General features: G+C 46.4%; 1 protein-coding gene across 2 annotated transcripts in view; it reads right to left on the bottom strand.

Annotated features, from left to right (window-relative positions):
• The window catches only part of TRPM7 (transient receptor potential cation channel subfamily M member 7), a 2,096,104-nt gene that overhangs the window by 449,463 nt on the left and 1,627,341 nt on the right, over positions 1 to 19,300 (bottom strand). For both annotated transcript variants that reach the window (XM_085644243.1, XM_085644244.1), the window contains exon 28: positions 14,403 to 14,496. In XM_085644243.1, the coding sequence (XP_085500369.1) occupies positions 14,403 to 14,496 (94 nt within the window). The remainder of the gene's footprint in view (positions 1 to 14,402; positions 14,497 to 19,300) is intronic.

Here is a 19,300-nt window from a genome sequence, read left to right as displayed (position 1 = left end):
GTTGTGTAATGCCTTTGAGAAATCTATTTACAACAGGGGACTTGTAAAGGGAGGGCTGATAAGGTAGTCTGAGAAAGGCCGAAAAGGCAGAAAGATAGCCTTTAATAGTGCCCAGAGCAGAGCCCTGCTGGGCCAAAGAAAGAAGGAACAAAAGGACCTCGGAATGAGGGGCAGAAAGGGGATCCACAGCCTTTGCTATGCACCATGTCACAAATTTGTTCCACCTGCAGGCGTATACCACTTTAGTGGAGGAACGCCTAGCTGCCAGAATGACATCACAGACTTCAGGAGGCAAGTCAAAGGGAATCAACTGCCGCCGCTCAATCTCCACACAAGGAGGTGGAGACTGGACGGGTTTGGGTGCAGGACTGTCCCCAGTTGCTGCGACAGAAGATCCTCCCGAAGAGGCAGACGAATCGGGGGATCCACGCTCATACAGAGTAGCTCGGGATACCAAATTCTTTGAGCCCAGTCCGGCCCCACAAGAATGACTTGGGCCCGGTCGCGTCTGATCTTCTTCAGCACTCTGGGCAGAAGTGGTATAGACAGAAAGGCATACAATAAACCGTAACTCCACTTGCGACGAAAAGCGTCTCCGGGCGAGTGCCACCTTGGAAATTCCAACGCGCAGAACTGCTGACATTGCACATTCTCTTCGGGGGCAAATAGATCTAACCAAGACTCTCCCCACTGTTGAAAGAGACATTGCGCCACCTCCGAGTGAAAACACCATTCATGATCCATCATGCACCTGAGGCTGAGCTCGTCCGCCCTGGCGTTCAGTGAACCTGCCAGGTGTTGAACCACCAGGAAAATGCCCTGATGTTCCAGCCATCCTCCTGACATACGGTCCACGACCCCACCCCACCCAACACCACCACATGACAGTGGTGTTGTCCGTGAACACCTGCACTACGCTCCCCGGAGCAAGACGGATCGCCCGAATCTCCAGAAGGTTGATATGGAGCTTGGACTCCACCGGAGACCAGAGGCCTCTGATCTCCGCCTCTCCCATGTGGCCACCCCATCCCAGGAGGTACGCATCCGTTACCACCATGTGCTCCGGTTGGGGAAGGGAGAGGGTTCTGCCGCTGACCCAATGCTGGTTCATGAGCCACCACTGCAACTGCTTCCGTCGTATGTAAAAGACACTAAAGATTTTCTATCTAAGCAGGAAAGTATTGTGTTTCACAATAATGACCTAATGATAACACATGAAGTAAACTCCCTTTACACCATAATTGACCATTCACAAGGCATGGCAGACTGCTGCCATTATCTCAAAAATAGACCCTTGCGATATCTTGAACGCATCCAAATGATCCTAGAGATGATGCACTTATGCCTTAACAACATTTTAATGTTTAACGGTACCATTTATAGCCAGACGCTTGGCAGCCATGGGCACATGCTTTGCCCCAAGCTTGGCCAACCTATTCCTTGGCAAATGGGAGGAAGACATACGGGCTAACAGTACTCAACATGGACTTTAGTAAAGTTAAAATCTGGTTACGCTACATTGATGATCTTATTGTAATCTGGACAGGTACGGAAGACGAAGCTACCAGATTTATAAATAGACTGAACAATAACTATAATATAAATCTAACTACCAACATGAGCAGGAATCAAATTGAGTTCCTTGATCTCTTGATAACTGCACATCAGGGTACTTTACATACTAGTCTATTTAGAAACTCCACTGCAGGTAACTCTTCTACACGCTCTCAGCAGCCACCCCGACACTCTCAAGTGGAGTATTCCCTACGGTGAACTGCTGAGAGCGAGAAAAAATTGTAGAACTGACAGGTGAGGTTAGAATGGATTTCTCGACAGAGGCTATCCACTATGGGTACTTAAAAGAGCACTCAATAGGGTCAATAAAATTGACCGAACACACACATTGATGACAACCACTGACGAAGGCGAAACTTGGAAACCCGAAGAGAGCAGAGTCATTATGATATTTAATGGGAATTCTAAGCAAATTCAAAAAATCTTAGTGGATAAGTGGGATAGTCTCACGAGTGATCCCATTATTGGCCATACCCTACAACACAGACCTAGTATTATATACAGAAAGGGTTGTAGCCTTAGGGACATCCTTGTACACAATGACATCACCCAAGTACCATCTCGTGGTGAACACAACCTTAAAGGCTTTTCTCCTTGTGGGCACTGTAAGGCCTGCCACAACTGTTACATGACACAAGAATATGCTATACTAGGACAGAACAAACCAATTCTTTATTTGTAGTACCCCTTTCACTGTGTACGTTCTGGAATGTCCATGTAAGTTGTGCTATGTGGGAAAGCACTTCATTTATGGCTAAAAATAGATTGCTCAAGCACGTGTGCTATAAACAAAAAAGATAATCCCTATCCCATAGCCAGACATTTTCAGGAATTCCATCTCTCCAATAGTTCCCTCCTGAGTTCCTTCATTATTGAGCAGGTACATACCGGCCCTAGAGGCGGTAACAGAGTTCTTAAATTACGTAAACGAGAATCCAAATGGATATTGGAACTTGAGACCAAGTACCCTAAGGTACACAACCTGGACGAGGAATTAAACATCTACATGAGGATTGATATGTATCTATAATCCTGGTTTTCTGATTCATTCATGCTATACAGTTATGACAATAATTTTAAGTGTGTTACTATGTGTAGGATGTTACAATAGCAATTCAGGTTATTTTTAACATCACGTTCTCTGTTCTATTTTTGCACAGGAGGAAAGGAAGGGACTCACTGCCTCCGGACTGTTTTATCTGACCCGGTTTCCCTACCCTTTTCTTCCCAGTCTCCTGGGTCCACGCTATGCAAAGTTAAGATCTCGTGTATATAATTATTTTTCTACTTTTTCTAATTCTATTTTTTTCTCTTCACTCTGCTCTCTGAGGAGGCTTACGCTCAGCTAAACTTTCGGTGGTTTATGTTGACAGTGTCTAATTTGTGCCAACTATTACCGTTGATCTGGCTATTTTTTAAATGTGTTATTTCCAACTGTATAGAAGTACACACTTGTGGAAAGCAATTTGAATATATGGATATTCCGTTTGCTTTTTGGCTGATATGTATATACAGTTTTGGTTGAAGAGTAATGAGCAACATTACTACCTTTTCTTTTACAAGGAATGCCACTATGGCTTAATGTATACTCTGTGAGGACTATTGCTGAGGTAATACCTGAATAGTTTCCGATAGTATGCTACATGAACCTGGTTTATCAAATATTCCTGTGGCATTCTAATGTACTACCGCTATGGTAACCTTACTGTCATTACATGCGCTTAGTTGATACCAATAGGGATGGCGACTGTGTCTCATGTATATAATACAGCTCTGGCTAGCAATATTACTGTCTTTTTGCGTATGAGGAATGCCACTATGACTATGTATACCTTAGATACCATGCATGAGTATTACTGATATACCGACAATTGGGCACCAACAGTATTTGATATGGCCTTATTTGAACTGTGTATACGTATTTGTCCTCAGTATGTGTCATGGTCAACAATCCTGATGTGACCCTTTGAACTACCACTATGGTAAATACACTGTCTTCATGCAATTTTTATGATGTATAATATTTTTCATGAATTGCTTGATTGTACTTCACAGGTAATGTCTTTAATGAGCATTTGTGTATGCAAATTATAACGTGATTTGCCTTTCCAAGATGGCCGCCGATCTGCTCTTTGTCTCCACAATTTTATACGGAGTCCGTCATTGATTTTTTTAAGCCTCTATGTAATGCCTGCTTAAGTATTTGCTCACTGTGTGAACAAGACAGCTTGTCTGTCAAAACGCGCTACCAAATAAACGTATTTGGTTTATTTCCCCAGTGTGCGTCTTACCTTGCTAAGGCATGTGGATATATATATATATATATAATAAATTGGTGTTGTATTTTGAGTGTTGTGTCGATTTCTTTCTTCTTCATTTGTTTTGGTGCTGTTTAATTGCTTTACACTAGTTCCTCTGTGTAAGCCTTGCTGCTCAGTGCTACGGCTACCATAGACTGAGCTGAAGGTTTGACAGATGAAACCTACTGATCCTAGAGGGGGTTGGTAAGTATTACACAGGCTAGTCACACAGCCACACTTTATAATACAATCCATTTCCTCACAACGAGCTTCAAAGGGGAAGCTGCCTTTGAAGTGCAAATAGTAACCATACTGAGAGGGGCTGCGCTTCTGTACGGGTAGGCAGGTTGGCGTTGGAACAGAGCAGAGGAAACACTGGCCAAACTGGTTTTTGCTGTGGGCATGTAGCCCACAGGTAGTCACAACTCCAGGGCGGGCTACCGAACATCTTGAAAATGAGAATGGGGTTTTGTCATCTTGAGAGTGGGCAGAAAGGAGCCTTCTGTGATAGCCAGTGTGAGAAGTTGGCCTGGTATATGATGTCCACTAATTAAAGTGGGCACCTTCCACCAGTCCAAACAACCCTTATGGTGATTTAAAAGGGTCAAAGATAACCTTAGAAAGATATCCAAGTGGTAGCTGTGGAGAGCGGCTTTCAGGCTTAGTCTTGAAGGAATGTTAAGCAGCTTGTTTGACCAGAATGTAACCTTAACCAGACCCCCCAGGATATTGCGGCACAGATTTGCAAATTTAGCGGCACAAAAATTGAAATTTAGCGGCACAAAAACTGAAATTTAGCGGCATTATTGCGGCACTTTATTTTACCTGTAATCATTCCTTTTCGGTCTTAAATCAATGGAAATTGTTTTAACCGAGTATTTCACTTTCAAATAGGCATGTTTAAAGTGTCTGAGAGTATTTGTTTGCTATGCTAAGTCAACGAGGGAGGAACTGACACTTGCACCTGAATAGGGCTGTGCTTGTCCCCACACAAAGAGCTGCATACCCCCATGTAATGAGTTTGTAGTCAGGACTTCCAAGATATACATCGCAGGTGCAACTGGACTTGGAGTTCGCCCTAACGTAACAAGGACCACAAAATGTACCTATCTCAAGATGTGTGACACAGCCTTAGTTTGACAAAAGAAAACACAATTGATGCATGTGTCTTGTTCGAAATGAAAAATGCAAAATTCTAATTCAACAAGTAGATGTTTTTTAGACGACAAGATGCAGCCATTACAAGCCAACAATTTATGGAACACCCCAATGTCAACTAGCAAATTTAAAAAACATTAACAGAATGGGCAGATCCGCCTCACTGCAAGACAAAGCAACCTTGACGAAGCTGGACCAAGCCTGGCAAGTCATTAACACCTACAAGTCATTAAGCCTCAGTCATATTTTGTAATAGAAATTCACGTCAAATAAAGTTCAAGTTCCTGTGACTCTGGTTAGGAGTTTAACAAACATTGGACTTGAAGCCGGCCTGGTTACAAACGCCTGAGGTGGCAGAGTACATTCAATGCAGAATGACACATGTCCTCTGCATCTGCCGAGCTATGTTGCCCAGTGCCTGGATGTAGAAAGATGCTGGTGGGGCGTTCAATCAAGCCGCAAACCAAACCTGCCCAGAAGCCCTCATCGCGGCCCAAACTCAAGAAAACAGCCATCTAAATATACCGGTGGTGGAGTCTCTTGCCACATTTGAAGCCAGAGTAAAGGCCCATGCAAGGCAGGGGCGTAACGGAGGCCCCCGCAGTCCCCGTGGTGCGTGTGGGGGGCAACACCGTTCACCTTGAAGGGGGCCCCATTGAGCTGGCCAACTGAAAACAAACAAACCATAGATTATTATCGTATGAAATACCACAAAAAGTGGTATTTCATACGAAAATAATCAATTCCAGATGCATTCCTTCAATTTCGCGTGCACTTTTGTAAAAATGGCTGCATTGCGGCAAATCGCGAAATCCTGGAGGGTCTGCTTAATGTATTGGTTAAATGAAAGGAGAACCACACAGTAGTTATAAAAATATGTATTTGTTATAACACACCTTAAATACCTCACAGTATCTGCTACATGCAGATAAACACAAAGCACACAATACTGTAGCACAGAAACAACCATAAGTAGCACTAATATACAATGTGCTCCAGGGGGAGACCAAACCAAATACTAAAATAGTGGTATAAGAACCACGACTTGAGTCAAGACAGTATCTAGAGGATGTAGAATTGCTGGGACCCCAAGAAACCACCCAAGGTGAGTAAGTAGGGACCCCACGGAGGATGGGTGCAGTGTGAGAACACGACCGCGTACTACGTACAATTCAATGGGAGAGTCGTGGTTGAAGTTTTAAAAATTAAGGACCCTTCCCAGTGAAGTATGAAGAAACCCTTTGTATCATAAGAGTTCGAGGGCCACCCCACCCGTGGCTACCATAGCACCAGAGTTACCTATCCCTGCGAAGCCGGGTACATAGGACTGAAGTGGTGTCGGAAACCATCGTCGATCTCAATAAAGGACTTCAAAGAAATGCCACTGCTTGAAAGAAGAAACGTGTCTGGTGGTACCAACAGGTAGATTCTTGATGGTAGGGGACTGAAAGCAGAGGGGACAGAGTCTGGGTCACTCAGGAGTGACAGGGGGCTCAGTAGACGAATGCCCACTGATGTCGGGTGCTTCAGGTGTGATGATGGAGACCTTGATTCTACAGCTGCAGGGAACAGGAGACGTTGAGGATGACCAGGAGCCGCGTACGAGCTGTCCCACGAAGGATGTCGAGTGCTGAGGGGGTCGGTGTCCGGCGGGAGAACAAACAAGCCTTGGCTGCTCAACCCACAAAGAAGGTCGAGTAAGGGTACGGTCTGGCCCAGCAAGGACCAGGAGACTCACCACAGCAAGGGGAGTCAGGGTAGGCCTGAAGAAACCGGGGGAGCCCAGGAAAAGCAGTGTTGTACCTCAAACGGACCCACAGGCTGAAGGCACAGGAGTTGCGAGGGGACCTCTAGCAGTTTCACAAAGCAACAGCTTGCAGGGCACAGAGTGCGAGGAGGCCGAAGTCCTTTGTACGAAATGTGCGCAGAGGTATGGGCTATCGATAGTCCAATGCACTTAGTTGGGGAACGCCAACAAGCAAATGCACTTGGAAAAGTAGGCTGTGCACAGGGGTTCGGGTTATGTGGTCCCCATGAGGGACACTAGCCTCAGACTTGGTGAGAGAGAGCTCGACCTTAATGAACGTAGGAACCCACCTCCTGTGTTGCTGGAGCCTCCGGAGTCCGTAGGAGCTCAGGATCAGCAGACCAGTCAGTTGCGTTACGGTGCCTGCGAATGCAGGGGAGTGACTCCTTCAACCCAAGGGAGTTAACTTCAGTTGTCCTTGATGCTCCACAAGTCTTGCACTGAGCCTGTATGATGCGCAGGCACAGACGATGCTTTGGGCGATAGGGAGACAGACTAGGGCCCAGTCGAAGTCCAGCGAAGTCCAGAGTGTCCAGCCGGTCGAAGGTCAGTGGTTTCTTGATCAGAATCTTGCCCACGTCGAATTTAGGGTCCTACAGCCAGGTAAGCCCTTTTGTACCCACGGGAGAGGGTTGGACAGATTCAGGGGACCCTCTCAGGAGAGGGTGAGGACAGTGGGGAAGTTACTCCCATGTCTTTTGTCCAGTTTCGCGCCAGAGCAAGAGCCAACGGCTCCCAGGACTGGTTTGAAATGAACTATGCACAGAGACACCAAATGTGCCCTTTGTGCAGACTTTCAGGCACTTTGAAAGTGCAACCACCCAGCCCCAATACAGTAAATCCTGCTTCGGAGGTGGTCACACCTCCCTGTGACAGGATGCCTATTATGCTGCCTTCCCCTGCTCGAGCTTGTCTCATCAGCAGGAGGGCAGAAATGCGTCTCTGGTCGGCAGAAACCATTTTGTGCTGTCCAGGTCGAGAAGGCTGGTACCGGGAAGACCTGGGATCCCACGAAGCTCACTCCAGAAGGGTGGAATCATACCGCCCACACCAGTTACTGGTGTGGAGGTATGATTCCAAGGTGTTTGGTATCAAACACGACATGTTTGGTTGCAGCAGCTTTCGAGATAGGATTTTACGCGAGCATATAAAGGGTACTTCCCTACGACGAAACACGTGTTGGCTGGGCACTTTCGAATAAAAGGAACAGGAGGACATCAACCACATGAATGACTCCATTATATATTTTGTCTATTTGAATGTGTATGGAGTCTCCTTAAGTTTTACTGTTACCAGAAATTAAAAGAGCGTGTGCATAAGCTTGATAGACATTTTGCTTGACCCTAGGGTCTACTGAGAGGGCTCAGGGTGTTTTCCCTCACCTTTTTGCACTGCAGGACTTGCCTTAGTAGAATTTATGCATACTCAGCAGGTGCCATTTTCCTCCCACATTAAAAACACCTCCCCTTTTGTATCAAAATAATGGTCCAAAGGAATGTTACCTTAGCAAGAAACGCAGCCTCCAGTCCAGTTCCAGCGTTAGTGGCCAGTTGGCATTAGCTTCTATGGAGTTTTCCTGATGCAAGGGATACAGGATGCTGAAGATGTTCAAGGATACTGTGCAGTCAATGGAGGTCTTCCTTTGGCTACTCAGTGGTCCACGGTCTTGGTGAGGACGATGTTCCTCAAAGTCCTCTAGGATTCAGCAATAGTCCAATTGCCAGTGGACTACTGGTGGTCAGTGGTTTCATTCTTTTAGTGATAAGTCTCCTTCTGGGTGACCAAACTGCACTCCGGCAACACTCCCGGGCACAATGGACTCGGGTGTGCAACTTTTGAATGTTGGGCACTGGTCTCTTAAGCTGCACGGCAGCAAGGAGTGCCAGTCCAGAGATCTGGCCAGCCGCGGTCCGTGCAGGTAACATCGGTGGGACGGTGGTGCCCAGTGGAGGGGGATTCCGACGGACAATGCAGAGGGAAATTTAAATAAATAATTTCCCCTATGCATCGTTTGTCGGATTCCACCCCACCCAGCCCCACCGCCCCACCTCTGTTACCTGCACAAACCGCGGCTGGATCTGGCTACCAACTCACCCCAGCAGACGTCTACAGTTTTTGTGGCCCTGTGCTGCAAACAGAAGTCAGTCAACTTGCAGTTTCTGCTTCAAGCTGAGCAAGGGGGGACAACTACTCCATGAGCAGGACATAGCAGGTACAGTCCTGTCCTCCATTAGCCGAAGGGGTAGCAAGTGCAGTCCAACTTCAGTGCAGCCTCTTCTTTGCCGTTTCCAAGGTCAGCAGGGCAGTGCCTCTTCGGTCTTCTTCTTCCATTCAAGTAACATCTGAGTTCTGGGTGCCAGGGGGGGCCCGGAGACCTGGCTGAACACCACCTCAGCACCAGACATCTCCATAGCCATCCCAGAAGGCTACAAGATCTCCCGCAGAGACCGCACCAACGGAGTGGGAGGTGGAATCGCCCTCGTCCACAAGAACACCATCAGAGTCTCGACCAACACCGACGACACCCTCAACACCGCCGAGCACCTGCACTTTTAGATCCACACCGACCCCAACAACACCCTCAGAGGAACCCTCGTCTACAGACCACCCGGACCCCGACCACAGTTCAGCGACTCCATCGCCGACTTCATCAGCACCCACGCCCTCGCCTCCACGGACTACATCCTCCTCGGGGACCTGAACTTCCACCTCGAGAACAACAACGATGCCAACTTCACCACCCTGATCGACAACCTCGGACTCAGACAGCTCGTGACAACACCCACCCACGCCGCTGGACACACACTTGACCCCATCTTCTCCGCAAGTCCCCACGTCTCCTTCAACCACACCACCGAACCCCACTGGACCGACCACAGATGCGTCCACTTCACCCTAAGGAAACCCACCACGCACCACCGCACCCAACAGATGCCACTCCGCTGCTTGGGCAAGGTCACCGAAGACCAGCTGACCACCACCCTCGCCCTGAGACCACCCGCCGACCCCACCGACCCCGACACCGCTGCCCTCAACCTCAAACAGTGGATCAACGACTGCGCCGACACCCTCGCTCCACTCAGGACCCCCACCACTAACCACTCCAGCAAGAAAGCCACATGGTTCACCGAAGACCTCCAGGCCTCCAAGCGCAGCTGTCGGAAACTGGAGAAGAACTGGCTCAGCGAATGATCACCAGACAGCTACACAGCCCACAAGAACGCCACCCGCAGACACCACCAACTCATCAGGACCGCCAAGAGGACTGCATTCAAGGACCGCCTGGATAACAACGCACACAACAGCAAAGAGCTCTTCAGCATCGTGAAAGAACTCTCCAACCCCAGCTCCAACACCAACGACATTCCCCCATCTCAAGACCTGTGCGACTTGCTGGCCACCTTCTTCCACCGCAAGATCGCCAACATCCATGACAGCTTCAACACCACGGCCTCCACGTCCACCACCGAGCCCACCACCCCTGCGTCCACCATCCGCACCAGCCGCTTGATCTCCTGGTCCAACGTCAGAGACGAAGACACCATCAAGACCATGAACTCCATCCACTCCGGATCCCCATCTGGCCCATGCCCACACCACGTCTTCAACAAAGCCAGCACAGTCATCGCCCCCCATCTCCGGAAAGCGATCAACATCTCCTTTGAGACAGCAACCTAACCGGAGAGCTGGAAGCACGCCGAGATCAACGCCCTACTCAAGAAACGCAAGGCGGACCCCAAGGACTTCAAGAACTTCCGTCCTATCTCCCTGCTCCCGTTCCCGGCGAAAGCCACAGAGAAAATCGTCAACAGACAACTGACCCGATACCTCGAAGACAACAACATCCTGGACCCATCCCAGTCCGGCTTCCGCAGCAACCACAGCACCGAAACCGCACTCATTGCCGCCACCGACGACATCAGGACCCTGATGGACAAAGGAGAAACAGCTGACCTCATCTTTCTGGACCTATCAGCCGCCTTCGATACGGTCTGCCACCACACCCTAAGAGCACGCCTCCACGACGCCGGAATCCAAGAGAAGGCTCTGGCCTGGACCACATCCTTCCTCTCCGGCAGAACCCAGAGCGTCCGCCTCCCACCATTCCGCTCCAAGACCACCGAGATCATCTGCGGCGTACCACAAGGATCCTCACTCAGCCTGACGTTGTTCAATATCGACATGACACCACTCGCCCACGACGCCCGACAACACAGCCTAAACATCATCTCCTACGCCGATGACACCCAGCTGATCATCTACCTCACCAAAGACCCTCCACAGCCAAAGCCAACCTCCACAGGGGAATGGATGAAGGTCAGCAGGCTGAAGCTAAACTCTGACAAGACGGAGGTCCTCATCCTCGGCTCCACCCCCTCAGCCTGGGACGACTCATGGTGGCCTACCTCCCTGGGAACAGCTCCAGCACCCACCGACTACGCACGCAACCTGGGGGTCATCCTCGACTCCACCCTCTCCATGACCAAGCAGGTCAATGCCGTCTCCGCATCCTGCTTCAACACCCTCCGAATGCTCCATAGGATCTTCAAGTGGATCCCCTCCGAAACGAGAAAAACCGTCACCCAGGCCCTCGTCACCAGCAGGCTGGACTACGGAAATGCCCTCTACGCAGGAACAACCAAGCTCCTGAGACGGCTGCAACGCATCCAGAACGCCTCGGCACGACTAATCCTTGACATCCCCTGACGCAGCCACATCACCCCCCCACCTGAGAGACCTACACTGGCTCCCCGTCAACAGGAGGATAACCTTCAAACTCCTCACCCACGCACACAAAGCCCTACACAACGCCGGACCAGCATACAACAGACGACTCAGCTTCTACACCCCCACCCGCAGCCACCGCTCAGCCAGCCTCGCCCTCGCCACAGTCCCCCGCATCCGTAAAACGACTGCCGGCGACAGACCCTTCTCCCACCTTGCCGCCAAGACCTGGAACACCCTCCCCACCAACCTACGACAGACCCAACACCTACTGGCCTTCAGAAGACTTGTCAAGACCTGGCTCTTCGATCAGTAGCAGCTCTCTACCGCCCCCCCCCCCCCCAGCGCCTTGAGACCCTCACGGGTATGTAGTGCGCTTTACAAATTCCTTGATTGATTGATTTTGATTGATATATAATCAGAAAGTGCCCTTAGGGGAGGTTGCAATCACTAGCCAATTGGCTACTATGTGCTCTCCCGCCTAATGACAACTTCCTGCAAAGTGTGGCATCTAGCTATACCAGAGTGCTCTACTCTGCTCACTCCCAAGGTGGCTGAACCCCTCTGTGTGTGTGGAGCTTGGTTGCCCACCCTAGATGTGTGCCTAACTGGGGGCTAGAAGCCCAAAGAAAAACCTGTTTGGACACTGTTTCCTCCTCTCTGTCCCCAACAACAATCTCTCTAACCAGACAAAAAAGCAGCCCCTCCCATGGATATTCACTATCTGCCCTACAAATGCGGCTTCATCTTTGAAGCTCACCTTTTGGGCTAGCACCCCATGTGGCCTACTGCCAAGAGGAGGTAGACCTCCTTCAGCAGCAGGCTTCTATTGTTATCTATCTTTGGAGCAGTTTAGCCATCTCTCCAGGCGGGCGGAAGGCTGTCTCATGGCCAAAATCTACAAAAGGCCACTAAGCGACTTGGTCAATTGAGTGACAACTTTCTAAAAGTTGCATTTAGAAACAAGTTACATTAATTATAACTTGTGCATTGGGCTTAATTTATTGAGCAGTTTGATATCTTCAAGCATTAACTTTAGTAGTCCAATTCAGAAGTTAGCACAGCTGAGTTGTCAGCACGTAGCCCTGTATTTACCATTGGGGCTACTAGCCTCTCTCACATGAAAAATGACAATTGCAGGTTATTTCTGTTAGAACATGTAAAACACATGTTCTGCCTTTAATTGTACTACAACCTGCCTTAGGACTCGATAGGCCTGCTGTAACGATGACCTATACACATTAGAAAGGGAGGTTCAGGCTTTGCTATTGTTAGGAATGCCAGAGTCAAGTCTGTATTAAAACTACTACCAATTAGTAATTGCAGGGTGGGAGATGCGTTTTAACTTGTTCCACTCAGGGTAGCAGAAAAAGTGCTACAATCCCAGACGGGACACTAACCTACAAGTACTAGGTCCCCTGGAATCATATAATAGTGACTTATAAGTAAATTAGCTTACGTCAATTGGTTATAGGACAATCAAACATACATGTTTAAGGGTCATGGGACCAGCAGTGAGGTCTGGTTAGCGCATTCTCAGAGTTAAAAAACTAGCAGAATCAGTCCAAAACCTTGGGGTGATCATGAACAAAAATAGACATTTCCTTAAAATAGCTCTCCATGGCAGTCACCTTGAAGAAGAAACATCTCCTGGCCTACTTACCTTGCTGATTTAATCTGACTTGGTAGGGGAGTGTGTGCTATTGCTGGCTCTGAGGTTACTGTTTCTTTCAACGTGTAGGACCTCGCTCAGCTTATTCAACTATTACTGGTGTAAAAGAAGTGTTGAACATCACAAGCCAATAAAAACCACCAACCACAACAGAAGCTATCTGGGAGAAGTGATGAAACCCAATATTACTACTGATTCAATTTCCCTGGAATGCAAGCCTAGTACTAATGAAACAAACCTCCCACTCTATGTTACAGATTTTGACCAATGATGGGCCGGAGTCTACTCTTGAAAATTCTCAATGTCCTCTTGTATTGCACATATAGGTCAAATCCCATCCTTCCTGCAGGAACTGCTTCCTTCTGTACTTTAGGTCTGGTTAAATTAGGGCTCAGCGTTCAAAAGTGCCAGGCAAAAAAGAAGGTACAATATCCCAATGATAAAGGACAAAAACATGTTTTTGAAATGAGTTTCAAACCATGGCAGGACAAGTGTCCACAAAAGCTTTTGAAATTCAAATGATGCCCTTATCAATGTGCTCTGCCAACCAGAAACACCATATGCATCCAATACACTAGACTACAACTACAAAAAATCAACTAATCTCAATTTAAAAAATAATGAATTGCATTTTTCTAAATCCCCATTCAGATTTTATACATTATGTGGCTATTTATCTGCTTGCCCACAAATATGGGTTTTCTATGCATCACGGAATCATGGCCAATGGAAACCAACTCCAAGCCGAAGAAATAGTAAAACATAATTACCCAGATTGGAAGGAAAAAAGTTAATATCTGGTGCATTTTTTTAAAGACATTTGGACATGTTAAAAACAAATCTCATCTCACTTGCCATCATTTAAACTACTGTCAATATCGATGTAATCGACCTACCAAATTAAAAATGATCATAGAGCTATAGAATATGATTATTCAATCAATAAATTGGCAGCTATCAATACATTTCACAATCACTGAAAATTGATTTTGCGCATATTTTAGAGTTGCACAAAATATTATGAAGAAAGAAATACAAACACAAAGTTTAAAAGGGGAAGAAGAGATGTTCATTTGTACTGTAGGTTTAGGTATTTCATGTGTGACACAAAGCAAAGTGAAAAATCTAAAATCAAAAGAGTTGCATGTCAAGGATGGTTACTTACACTGGGGAAGATGAGGCAGGGAAACTTTATTGAGTTCAGTGAATCCAGCACATGAGTTAACTTGTCTCAGTCTGCAGTCGCCGAGTAGCGCGTTCTAGGAAAAGGCATAAACATTATTTTCAATGCAGGAACATTTCTAATGTTTAACTTTCACATTTGGTGACATGCCATTATGATTTACAGAAAACCATCAAATTTAATAATATTCACAATGGACAATTTTTCTTGCACTTTCTCTAGTCCTCAATTATTTTTCAAGATGGTGGTCTCATATTTCATCTTTCATCAGCATAAACGCACCATGTGAATTGGGATTCAATGATGGCTTTCAAGCCACTATTTTTCCCTATCTTTTAGAGAAGTACTTTAATAATTAGTTGCGCCATTTATTATCTTTTACTTCATCTTCTATTATCTTCAACTTGGACTGTGCATTGGTTTTCCCATTTATTACGCAGGGTTCCCATAGAGGAAATTTACATAGCTGCCACAACCTCCAAAGTAGTCTAATTAGAGACAAGAACATTTAGATAAAATCTTGACATAAATAAAAGTGACAACATTAGCCCTGTCTTGGATTGAGTAATATGGTGTTTAGTATGCCTCAATAATTTTCTCCATAGGAAGGCTAATGAATGCTGCAAGGGCTGCAGCCTCAAGATTTAGGTCGCAACCTGGACATCCAAATTGTCAAAGATTCTGGAGAAGCGGGTTGAGGGTGCCCTTGTCAATTTCCACCTCATAGAGAAACGCCTTTCCAGGCTTTCTATTTCGATACAATTGAGCAACACAATGACTCTTCTTACAAGTTGTCCATAATCATTCCTATTATTTACCCAGCCTTAAGGTTGTTACTGTCAACCCTGATAATTTCTGGGATGGTGAATTAACAGGAGTTCAGAGTTTTGGACAGAAAATAACACATACAACAGATTCCATAACAAATTATTCGAAATGCACACGTCAAGCACTGACTTGTTCATGCTTTGTCACCCTTCTGGCTGAGTAAGGGCAGCCAATCTGTGGAGCACAAAAGGCACAATGACCATCGATGTGTAGGGCTGGGACTTCCTCAGACAGCTGTTGTATTGTGACATGCAGTTGAACAGTTTTATAGCAGAGATGCCTAATGTAAGCAATGAAAAATCGTACCCATTGGTTGGTGCCTTAATTCCCGCACCTTCCACTTCTCAACTTCCTTCAACATAATAAGCATCTGCAACCCTGCCACCTCCATGCACACATCTTAATGAATTTCAGTTATGGAAGACACAGTCAAGCAAGGGTCAACTCTTCTCTTACCACCCTTTTTCACTAGCCAGTAGGTCGGAAAAAGACATTAAAGATTTGCAAATGTCCTCACTTGGAACTAGTAAAGCTCTTGCTAATGGAGGTTACATTAATTTTATATATACTTATTAACAGTCTGCACAAAAATTAATTACTAGCCACATTATTTCCTTCCTTTAAGAAGAATTAAACACCACAACCCTATCTTTTTGTCACTTCCTTCTGGGCTCATGGCTGCCTGGCAAAAACACTGCTTCGAAGATGACGTCAAGGTCGAAATCTGGGGACGAATTTACAAAATTGAAGACCCATCCCACAACCAGGTCTGATGTTGAGATTAAGACAAGCCATCTACACAGTAAGCCCTAAACTTGGAGGGAGGACACTTCTTCAGGACAGAGGTCGTATCACAGTATCTGTTCCAGGAGCTGAAGAGCCTGTGACACTTCAGATGTGTAATAAGATCCTATCTAGCTCTTGTCACTGAAGGCAAACCAATTAGGTTAGGAATGGGCCCAAAGGCGCACACTCCTCATGGGCAGCTGTTGTGTGAACTCAAAGAAGAACCTCAGGAATGGCAGGAACAACAACTCTGAAAACCTGATATAATCATCATTGGTGGCATTTTCCTTAAAGCATTGCAAGACAGTCTAAACATTGAATTATTTTTGGAACAGAATACAAGACTCACTGATGAAAGGAAATGCCAGCAATCTAAGTGAAATCAAAAGCTGGATGCTTTGGAAAACAAACTGCATACAGAGATTGCCTACATGTGCCAGACAAGTAGCTTTCACTCAGTCAGTGAGTAAGCCCATCAACGCTGTTTGATAGTCATCGGACTCCAAGACCCTTTACTACAAACAACTGTACCATTGCTTTAAATTACTTGATGATCAATCATTGAATGCAGATAAAGGGCTCATGTAAAGCCGTCTCTTCTAGATTTATATTTTACAAGTCAGAGTTTATCCAATACTTCTGAAACAGCTGCGGCTTCAACGAACTCTAGCCTTCCTGAGGCTCCCGCAGCCTTCTGTTAAAGGCTGAGGATGGTAGGTGGGTTTCTGGGATGTTTAATATGTTTTCTAATAGCCATCTCATCTTTCTTATCCCTCCACTCCTCTTGATCTCTATTTCATTCACCTTATGGGGCTTCCTTATTCCTCGTAGCCAGCCCTAACCCCTTACAATGCGAGCAACAGCTGAGTAATGCAATCTTACCCTTAGAATACACAGTTGGTATCTTAAAAATAAAAAAAAGACATGACATTAGTAAAGCTATATTATATACTACTGTATTCAGAATACAATGATACACTCACTAAATGTACTCTAATTCAATGACTAACTCTACTAAAATATTATCTCTTAACACCAAAGCTGTTAACCATCTGGTTAGGAGAAGGAAAATTATTGATTAATGTTGCAAGCTCAAAGGATATATCCTCCTGCCGTATGAGATGAGAATTGATGATACAATAGCTGAAACCATGCAGGACCGCTGTTCTACGCAGACTACACTTGCTCCCCTCTATAAAAAAGAAAAAGAGCAGTAAGCCTTATCTCAAGGAAAAGAGGAGTGAGAATAATGAATATACACAACATAGAGGGCAGATGGTTTATCACTAAGACAAACAAAAACGATATAGACCTTTACATAACTAACATATACGATTCTGCAAATGATGACCCGAAATACTAGTCAACACAAAACAAGAGAATAGTCGAGAAACCAAAAAACGAAGGAATATTAATGGGCATGGATATAGTTTTAGACAAGATGTCTTTATGCTAGCTAGTTCCACCTAAAAACATCGGCATCAATATCTGTAGACTATGCAATGTGATAGGAAGGAAATGTACCTACTATTCACAACTTCACAATACGTTCGCGAACAAACTAGCTTCTAGCCTGTGACACACTCGCCCCAATCTGTTCTTACCACAAGCTCTAACCAATAGTAATTTTTGATCATGCCTGCACAACAACAGATGTAACTTCTTCCAATTTCCCCACTGGGAAAAATAATGGAGAATGAATGAGGAGACTCTATATGATCAGACAGCCACTTTGCAAATAAAACATGTCCCCTAATTCAGTCCCTGAAACTGTAGAGAAGGCCATGAAAGCCACAATCAGAGGAGATATGATCAGTATTATGTCTAATAAGAACAAAAACATATCTAGAGAAGGCAATGATAAAACTAGAAAGCCAATTAAAACAAAGGAACCCTAAAAACACCCTATACAAATTGAAGATACTCAAATATAATCACAGAAAAATCACTAGGGAAACACCCCATCAAGAGGCCGACAATGTAAAAGCAAACATTTTTCGAAGATTTAATAAGCCAGCATCACTCTGGCAGAATACCTGAAAACCCAAGAAAATAAGCTAACGATCTCAACAATAAAAAAAGACCAATAAAATAAAACAAACAAAAACAAAATCATGCAAAAGTTTCATGAATACTATACAACCCAGGAGACATCCGACTGAAAAGGAAATGCAAACCTACCTAGATAAACTCAACCTCCCCTCTCTTACCAAGCAGCCAATAAAGACGCCGCCGAAGGCCTAATCTCAGGGCCTACCGGGTTACCAACAGCCAAAACAAGTCAACAAAGGGCCGGACCAGCAGCCAACAGCACCAAGGGCCCAACAAAAGGACTCCAAAGGCACATCAACCATATAGGACACATAACCTGGGCAACCCGTTAAAAGGCCCCAGGAAAACAACGGAAGAACATCTCCCAAAACACAGACAGTCAGGTCACTGAGGAGGAGGAGGGCAAAGCCCCGCAAGAAACATCTGAATGGCAGAATCCGCAGGGGCGTGAAACAACAGAGCGCCATCAAAGGGGAGGTCAACCAGCCGTTCTCGAACGTTCTCAGGGAAAACACTATCCCATAGCCAGGCATGGCGACGAAGAGCCATCGAAGTAGCCATGGTTAGCCCAAGCACCTCTGAAACGTCCAGAGCCGAGCGAAGAATAAACGCCGCCAGCTTCTGGGCATCCAACACATGGTGCCGCAGATCAACGCAGGCACCTTCCTCAGAAGCTGAAGACATAAGGGACTCCGCCGAATCCCATAATTAAGAAGTGGCTCTGGCCAACACACAAAGAGTGTTAAGGGCCCGCAAAGCAGCACTGGAGGAGGTGAAGATGTTGCGCCCCCAGCAATCTAACCAGCGGGCCTCCCGTGACAGGGGAGACCACACCAATGGCAAGGAGGGAAAGGCAGTCTGTAAAAGAGGGCCCCTGGTAGAAGGGTGGAGGGAAAGACAGACAGGATCACGCGGAGCAGGATGGTGGCAGTACAGAAGAGGCTGGGACACCGAGTCCCCTGTGGCAGGACGCCACCAGGCCCCAAAACAGAATTGTGGAGTGGAGCCTCGAAGGGAAGAAGCAGCTCCCGTCCACCAGAGCCCTGATGGAGAACCTCCAGCAGATGATCCGTGGGGAAATGGGCAGCTAGATCGCCCATGCGCAAGATTCCCGCAGCCGATGAAACAGCCCGAGCTAAGGCAGCACTCGCCTCCTTACTGCCCCGCGGCGGGGAAAGCAGTTTCTCCATGGGCGACGGCTGCAGGAGGCCGTC

The sequence above is a fragment of the Triturus cristatus genome, chromosome 3_1 (genome assembly GCF_964204655.1).
Source record: "Triturus cristatus chromosome 3_1, aTriCri1.1, whole genome shotgun sequence".
In the NCBI taxonomy this organism is placed as follows: Eukaryota; Metazoa; Chordata; class Amphibia; order Caudata; family Salamandridae; genus Triturus; species Triturus cristatus.
The sequence above is the reverse complement of the archived record's forward strand: the minus strand, read 5'-3'. Positions and strand labels throughout refer to the sequence as shown.